This window comes from Mauremys reevesii, linkage group 13, assembly GCF_016161935.1.
Source record: "Mauremys reevesii isolate NIE-2019 linkage group 13, ASM1616193v1, whole genome shotgun sequence".
Taxonomy (NCBI): Eukaryota; Metazoa; Chordata; order Testudines; family Geoemydidae; genus Mauremys; species Mauremys reevesii.
This window is the reverse complement of record NC_052635.1, coordinates 25,473,421-25,480,580: the sequence shown is the minus strand read 5'-3', so window position 1 is coordinate 25,480,580 and position 7,160 is coordinate 25,473,421. Positions and strand designations below refer to the sequence as shown.

Below are 7,160 nucleotides of genomic sequence, written 5' to 3'. Positions count from 1 at the left end.
GCCTGACATACACTGGTGTCGTACTAAAGAATGGAAATACTATTTCAAGATTGATCAAGCAAATGGTTTTGTTTAAGGGATATACTTTCAACCAGGCTGAAATCCACCTTGTTTGCAGGTGTCGCTTATGCCTACAAAATAAACACCAGGGACAGATACACAGATGCAAGATGCACCCAACATAAGGGAAGCTTTCTGAATGCTTATCCCTGCCCACAATTAAAATATTCCCAATCAAGGAATTTAGAGACCATATGTTACATTGGTGTAAGATCAATACCATGTGTAATAAACTGAAGTATTTCCTACCACATCTCGTTTGTTTTATCAAGAGACCTGATGAGTTCTCTACATAGTAAGCATCTACCCCAGAAGAAGCCACGGTTTGTCATGGAGGTGGATCCAACACAATATAGCCAGAAAAGAATTAAGCAATACTGTAATAAAAGCACAAGAGTTTGAGTCACTGATTTAATTTTATACAAGTAAAACTACACATTGTATAAAGATTACAAGGCAGTTCTAATGTTTGCTATTGCATGTTACAAAAATCAATTTAGCTATAAAGGGGGCTTTTGGGATGGATTCTACTCCACAATTTAAGTGAATTGGCAACTCTGGTTTAGCAAAGCCTTCTGTTAAGACTAGAACTCTAGCTCCAATACATTAAGATCCCATAGGTTTAGATTCATACACAACAGGATTGTGGTTCTCATATTTTGAAGCAAAGTGGGTGTTAAATGAATCATAGGGGAAGAAAGGCAGCTTTACTCAGTTTTACATACCCAATAGGTAAATATTTAGAGGCCTGCAAACAATACAAGACACTAATGACATGGACCACATCCAGAAAGACACCATTGTGTCTGAGAATTGGAGTGTCTCCTGGAATTCAAGCAAACTAAAAAAAGTCACGTTACTTCCATTATGTGAACTTGGTTACTCATGAGTGTAGGCAATACTGCATCATGTCAAGCTACAAAATAGTACCTTTATTAGCTTTTTAATACAATCATTATGGGGAAGGGGAAAAGAAGAAACTTTTGGCAAGCTGAATTAAGATACAGCACAACTGAACTGCTCCAAATTGAGTTTATTGCTGGTCTGAAATTTGCCTAGTTTTATGTCAACCATATGTCCAGTTCACATTCTACTTCCACAAATTAAGATAGCCACATCATCTATACTGACCTGTTCAACAAGGCTGTCTGTCATGCCTCTGGTAGCAAGCCATAACCCATTAAACTACTAAAATCCATAATTTTAAAACAGTGAAAAAATTAGGAAAAATAATGTTCTCAAAATGCCTGAACTTAAACCTCATACTCAAGAGTATTTTTAATATAAAAAACCACTTTCCACCCAACAGCAGATAAGTTATTCCTGCTGAAATGCTATAAAATTAAAAGTTTAGCTTAATCTCTACAAAAAGGGGGGCTTTTTCCTGCTTTGTACATTTCTGTACAACCTCATCTTTTCATCAAATTTAGATACGAATCAAACCTTTATGCCTCATTACTTGGTTCTCAGGCCATTCCCTTCTGCAAGAGAAGAAACCAACTTCTTAAGTACTAACATAAAAGATTAATGGCCTGGCAAGTAGGAAAATGTTCCATAATAGTGTGCAAAGTAAGAGAAGAGTTCTAGTCTTAATCTCTTGAACTAGATCTTGACCGTGAGCGAGATTTTGAACGAGATCTGGAGCGGGACCGTGATGCAGCTCTTTTGGGCGGTGACTCAGAGCGAGCCTTGGCAGGTGGTTGCTGCTGTGGTGATTTGGAACGAGACCTACTCCTTGACCTGGATTTAGACTTAGCCTCTCCTTTACCATTCTCTTTGGGAGAGCGAGACATGGACCTAGACCTGCTGCGAGACTTCTCAGATTTCTCCTTGGATCTGCTGCGGGAGCCCCGGTCAGACTTGGGTTTAGATTTGCTCTTTGATCTAGACTTCCTGCTTTTAGATCTGGAACGTGAACGATCTTTGCTTCGTGACCTGGATTTAGATCTTTAAAAGAACACAATCTTTATTCGACATGAACTGATATGTACCCATGACAGTTCCATATACAAACAGTTACCAACTAAAGGTAATAATTGATGGATTAGCAGAAAGCACCATTAAACACACAAATTACTCACCGCGAGCGGCTTTTTGAGGCACTACGGGATCTGCTGCGGCTACTCCTACGACTTCTGCTTCGTGACCTTCTTCTAGATCGTGACCTGGTGACATTTCAAAAGGTATCTATGACATTCTATACCAATTTGAGATTTTTTTTTTAGCCTGGTATGTCCTGCTCCCCCCTTACTTTAGCACAGCCAAAGTGTCTTACAATGAAGAATTTTTAGCAACAGGAGTGGCCATACCAGAGCAGATCATTGGTCCATCTAGGTCCAGAATACCATCTGTCAGTAGCCTATACTTGATGTTTCAGAGGAAGGTGAAACGTCCTCCCCATAATGCACCTGGTCAACTATGCAATGTTACATCATGGAAAAACATTCCTTCCAGACCCCTGGGAGTCATCTTATCCCTGAAGTATCAACAAATTATAAAGGTAATGATTACTCTTAACGTTAAGACTACACATAATAGGCCCTCTCATTAGAGCTAATAGTCTTTGCTATAAAGCTCAAGAGTTTCAAAGTTACCTTGACCTGCTGCCAGAGTAAGATCGCCTATGGCTTGTCCGTGGCTTGTCTTCAACCAGCCGGATTTTCCTGCCATTTATCTCTGTGCCATCCAATTTGTCCAGAGCACGCTTCATGTCAGAGTAAGATCGGAATTCAATTACCCCTTCATTTGTGCGTTCTTTGTGAGCATCCGCATAGGTTACCTCCCCAGCTTGCCTCATGAAATCCTTAGAAAGCAGATGAAGAGTTACATAACCATTTCATGTTTATGCAGTGCAACCAGGTCACTGCAAGTCAAACCTGAAGAGATGCAAAGAACTAACAGTGTAAACAGCCATGCCTGAGTACATTTCAAAACAGTTCTGCTAAATAATGCAGAACGTTCAAATTAAAATGAAATCTTGTATTGCTTTCTGCTAGTCACAAGCGGCTCTATTAAGAGATTTCACATTAATACATACTTTCAAATCCTGCCAACTACAACGACTGGAAAGGTTTTCAACAATCAGTCTGTACTCTGTACGAACAGGCGGTCCATATTTATCTCTTCCTGATTGTCTCCGACTGCTATATCCACCGCCTCCACCACCCCCACCTTTATTGTGCAAAGAAAGAAAGTTAGATTGTCTCATAATGTGAAGGCAGCTAAATGTTCTGAAAAAGTTAGTTAAACACAGATTATATTTACAGCAGTAGGACTTTATCTTTCTAAACCTCCAACAAAGATGCAATTTTGCCATGATCTATATTAATGGCAAATCAAACAGACTAAAATCCTACAAGTCTGTGCTCCTAAGATCTGTTAGAGAGTGACTGCTCCTTTATTAGATTTACCTTGCTAAGTTTTATTTTACAGAACATTGTAAAATATAAAACTTAACTGATTACATGCATTTCTACATTTTACAAAAACGTTTACTAGTTACGCTAAGTACTTACATCACAGTATGAGGTTTTTGGTGGTTGGCCACAAAACACGCAAGGTAACAGTCACCTAGTTCAGTTTAACCAGTTTTGTCTAACCCTTGGAATCCTCACCATCACCCTGCGTCTAATGGCAAAAGGCTGCTGTCGTCATGGCTTCCGGTAAGGTCAGCCAAAGGGTCATAGGGCAAGGGTCACACAATGTATGGAAAAGCCATGGCCAATCAGGAAAGGCAGTCATCTTAGCCTCAGTGGACACAGCCTCAGCCCCACTGGTCACTTTTAAATTGAAACATCAAGGACTTGTTAAAAAGTTTGAATTGGACATGCAACAATTTTAAACAACATACATTTGAATTTTTAAAAACTTGTAAAAGACAGACTCCCACCCACCCAATAACACAAGCATCTAGAGCAGTGATACTCAGACTGATGCTCAGGAGCCCGTCTCTTGCAGCTGTTTGCAGCACATGATATTAAAACACTGTGTGATTTCATTAGCAGCCAATCTGGATACTTTTACTATGTTATAAACCAATTGTAGTTGTTAGAAATAATTATACTTCGTCAGTCACTTTGCTGAGAGAATAATATATATATATATACACACACACACACTAAATATTTCCCATCATACTGTTTAAATATGAATAGTACTATAGTAAATGAAACAATGAATTAACACTACTGTGGCTCTTTTGGCTAATGCTGATCACTAATTTGGCTCCTGAACCACTGAGGTCTGAGTATCATTGATCTAGAGTTTACTCAAAGATATATCACGCTTACTATTCTTAAATTGCAATACCATGCCAATTAAGCTATAGTCAGTTGAATTACTCATGCTGTATAGCAAGAACTACACAAAATGAGTTTTTCCCTTTTTACGATACTTCCCACTTCCCATATTTCCTACAATCTGTCTCAAGTAAACCCTCCCCTCCCCCACCACTAAGTTCTGTATATTCAATTGAAACATTACAGTGCACAGCTGAGTGCTTCCACCATACCCAGATATGTAACTTTTCACTTAAAAGCTTCCATATATTTAAGTTAATATAACCAATCTCTTCTAATGAAGAGCAGGAAATCCTTACTAGATTAAGACTACACTTAAGCTTTGCAAATAAAATTGTCCCCCTAGTCTGCTTCATATGCCATTACAGGTACCAATGAGTGTAGTTCTATTCTAGGGCACTAAAGCACAAGGCGTGTGCTAGCAAAGAAGCTTGTAAAGCAAAGCTTGGCAGGTCATCCTGCAGCCAACATTGCACAAGGGGTACCCCCAATAGCCAAGCACACCATGCCTGGTGAGATGGTCAGTGTCATCCCTCCCATACCCCAGGGGACCGGTCCCACGCACCCAGCAGCCCTCTGCCGAAGGGATACGCGGCCAATGCAGCAGCGGCTGGCCGAACACCGCCCCCACCCCCAAGGCTGAGAGCCGGGGCAAGGAGCTGTACTCACTGCGGCTACTGTAGCTGTACCCGTCCCTGTCCCGGCGGGGGCCCCGGGCGTGCTCCACTATCACCCGCTCCCCGCACAGGTCTTTGCCGTTCAGCTCGTAAACGGCATCGTCGGCATCGCGGGAGTCCTCGAACTCCACGAACCCGTAGCTACGGGGTCAGAGATGGGCCGTCAGGGAGCGAGGCCCGGTCGCCACGGAAACTAACCAGCCCCGGGGCTCCGCGCGGCGGGACAATGGAGCCAGCCCCGCCGCAGAGCCCCCACTCCCCGCCCCCACCGCCGCCATTTTGAACGCGGCGCCACGCGGCAGCCGCGGGCCCCACCGCTGGCCTGCGAAGGGCCTGGCCACTGCCCCCTCCCCGCCAGGGGCCTGCTCAGGACGGGGCCGCGCTCTGCCCCCCAGTCCCCCCGCGCGCCGACCCGACTGTCCAGTGCGCCCCCGCCGCCTCACCCGTTCTTGAGATCGACCTCGAGCAGGCGGCCATAGCCGCTAAAGAAGCGCTGGATGTCCTTCTCCCGGACGTGGTAGCTGAGGCGCCCGATGTAGACGCGCGGCATCTCCGCAGGGCAGAGGGGAGGCAGGAAGAGGAGAGCTCGGTGCTGCGGGGCCTGCACCGTCCCAGAAGCGCGGCCTGCTCCACAGCACAATGGCGCCCGCCGCCCGCGCACGCTTTTATATCGGGGGCGGGGCGTAGACCACTACGTCACCACGGAAAACGTGCTGTGCGCCGAGGCGCGTCCGGAGGTGGCGGAGAAGGGAAGCGCTTTCCCTCTGCACATGCGCCTAGCGCTTGCACATTTTCCATAGCTCGGGGAGCGACTCTTCTGCGCATCATTTCCCCGCGCAGACCGAGCCACGTTTCTAGACGCATGCGCAGAGCTGTCCCCTCAGCCCATGTTGGGGTGGGGCTGCAGTAGTAGGGTTGTCATTAGTGCCTGTGAAGCGTGCGCCGTTCTGCCTGTGACAGGCTGCGCCCGCAACGGGGGGGCACGCGCCGTTCTTCCTATGACAGGCTGCGCCCGCAACGGGGGGGCGCGCGCCGTTCTTCCTGTGACAGGCTGCGTCCGCAACCGCCCTGCGCGCGCCATTCTGCCTGTGACAGGCTGCGTCCGCACTTGCGAGGCGCGCGGCGTCTTTTCTGTGACAGGCTGCGTCCGCAACCGCGGGGCGCGCGCCGTCCCTGTGACAGGCTGCGTCCACGCTTGTGGGGCGCGCGCGTTGTCCCTGTCACAGGCTGCGTCCGCACTTCAAACACTACAGCGCTGTAGCTACAGCGCTTCTATGTAGACACTCACTACAGCAACGAGTGGGGTTCTCCCATCCCTGGTGCCAGGGCTACTCTACAGTTAGGTAGATGGAAGCCGCTTTGCATCGACTTAGGGGGGGCACGTGTCCACACTTAAATTTGTCTCCCATCACTGTAAGTAACATCAGGGCCCTGAGTGGTGGTGAGCCATGGTCAGTGATGGACTGAGTTTGACTAAGCAAAAGTGTAGACCCCAGTTACCTATGTCAATCCTAAGGGTATGTCTACACTATGAAATTACTCCGATTATACAGAAGTCGATTTTTGGGAACAGATTGTATAAAGTCGAGTGCATGCATCCACACTAAGCACATTAATTCAGCAGTATGTGTGGCGATAGCCCTCTGGAAGCTTGCAACACCAGACAGCTACTGGTCAGTCGGGAATCAATTTGGAGTGGGCAAATCTACTGTAGGGGTTGCTGTCATGCAAGTAGCCAATGCAATCACTGAGCTGCTGCTATTAAAAGTAGCGACTCTGGGAAAATGTGCAGGTCATATCAGATGGCTTTGCTGCAATGGGATTCCCTAACTGTGGTGGGGTGATAGACGGAACCCATATCCTTATCTTGGGACCGAACCACCAAGGCAGCCAGTACATAAACCGCAAGGGGTACTTTTCAATGGTGCTGCAAGCACTGGTAGATCACAAGGGACGTTTCACCAACATCAATGTGGGATGGCCGGGAAAGGTTCATGACGCTTGCATCTTCAGGAACTCTGGTCTGTTTAAACGGCTGCAGGAAGGGATTTACTTCCCAGACCAGAAAATAACAGTTGGGGATGTTGAAATGCCTATAGTTATCCTTGGGGACCCAGCCTACTTC

At 46.2% G+C, this 7,160-nt stretch overlaps 1 protein-coding gene across 1 annotated transcript; it reads right to left on the bottom strand.

Moving 5' to 3' along the window:
- Nucleotides 1–457: 457 nt before the first annotated feature.
- Nucleotides 458–5,964, bottom strand: SRSF6 (serine and arginine rich splicing factor 6). The gene is made up of 6 exons (XM_039499206.1): nt 5,479–5,964; nt 5,028–5,176; nt 3,098–3,231; nt 2,655–2,863; nt 2,142–2,225; nt 458–2,007 (listed from the first exon to the last, which is right to left on the bottom strand). The coding sequence occupies exons 1-6, from the start codon at nt 5,583–5,585 to the stop codon at nt 1,650–1,652; spliced, it is 1,041 nt and encodes a 346-aa protein (XP_039355140.1). The 5' UTR covers nt 5,586–5,964; the 3' UTR covers nt 458–1,649.
- Nucleotides 5,965–7,160: the final 1,196 nt, after the last annotated feature.

What these genes read in the sequence shown, in the direction of transcription:
- SRSF6 (XM_039499206.1), bottom strand. Translation starts at nt 5,585, where the DNA reads ATGCCGCGCGTCTACATCGGGCGCCTCAGCTACCACGTCCGGGAGAAG. An exon ending in GTACAGCTACAGTAGCCGCA is followed by an intron (nt 3,232 to 5,027) that starts GTGAGTACAGCT and finishes TGCACAATAAAG; the next exon opens with GTGGGGGTGGTGGAGGCGGT. An exon ending in TACTCTGGCAGCAGGTCAAG is followed by an intron (nt 2,226 to 2,654) that starts GTAACTTTGAAA and finishes AAATGTCACCAG; the next exon opens with GTCACGATCTAGAAGAAGGT.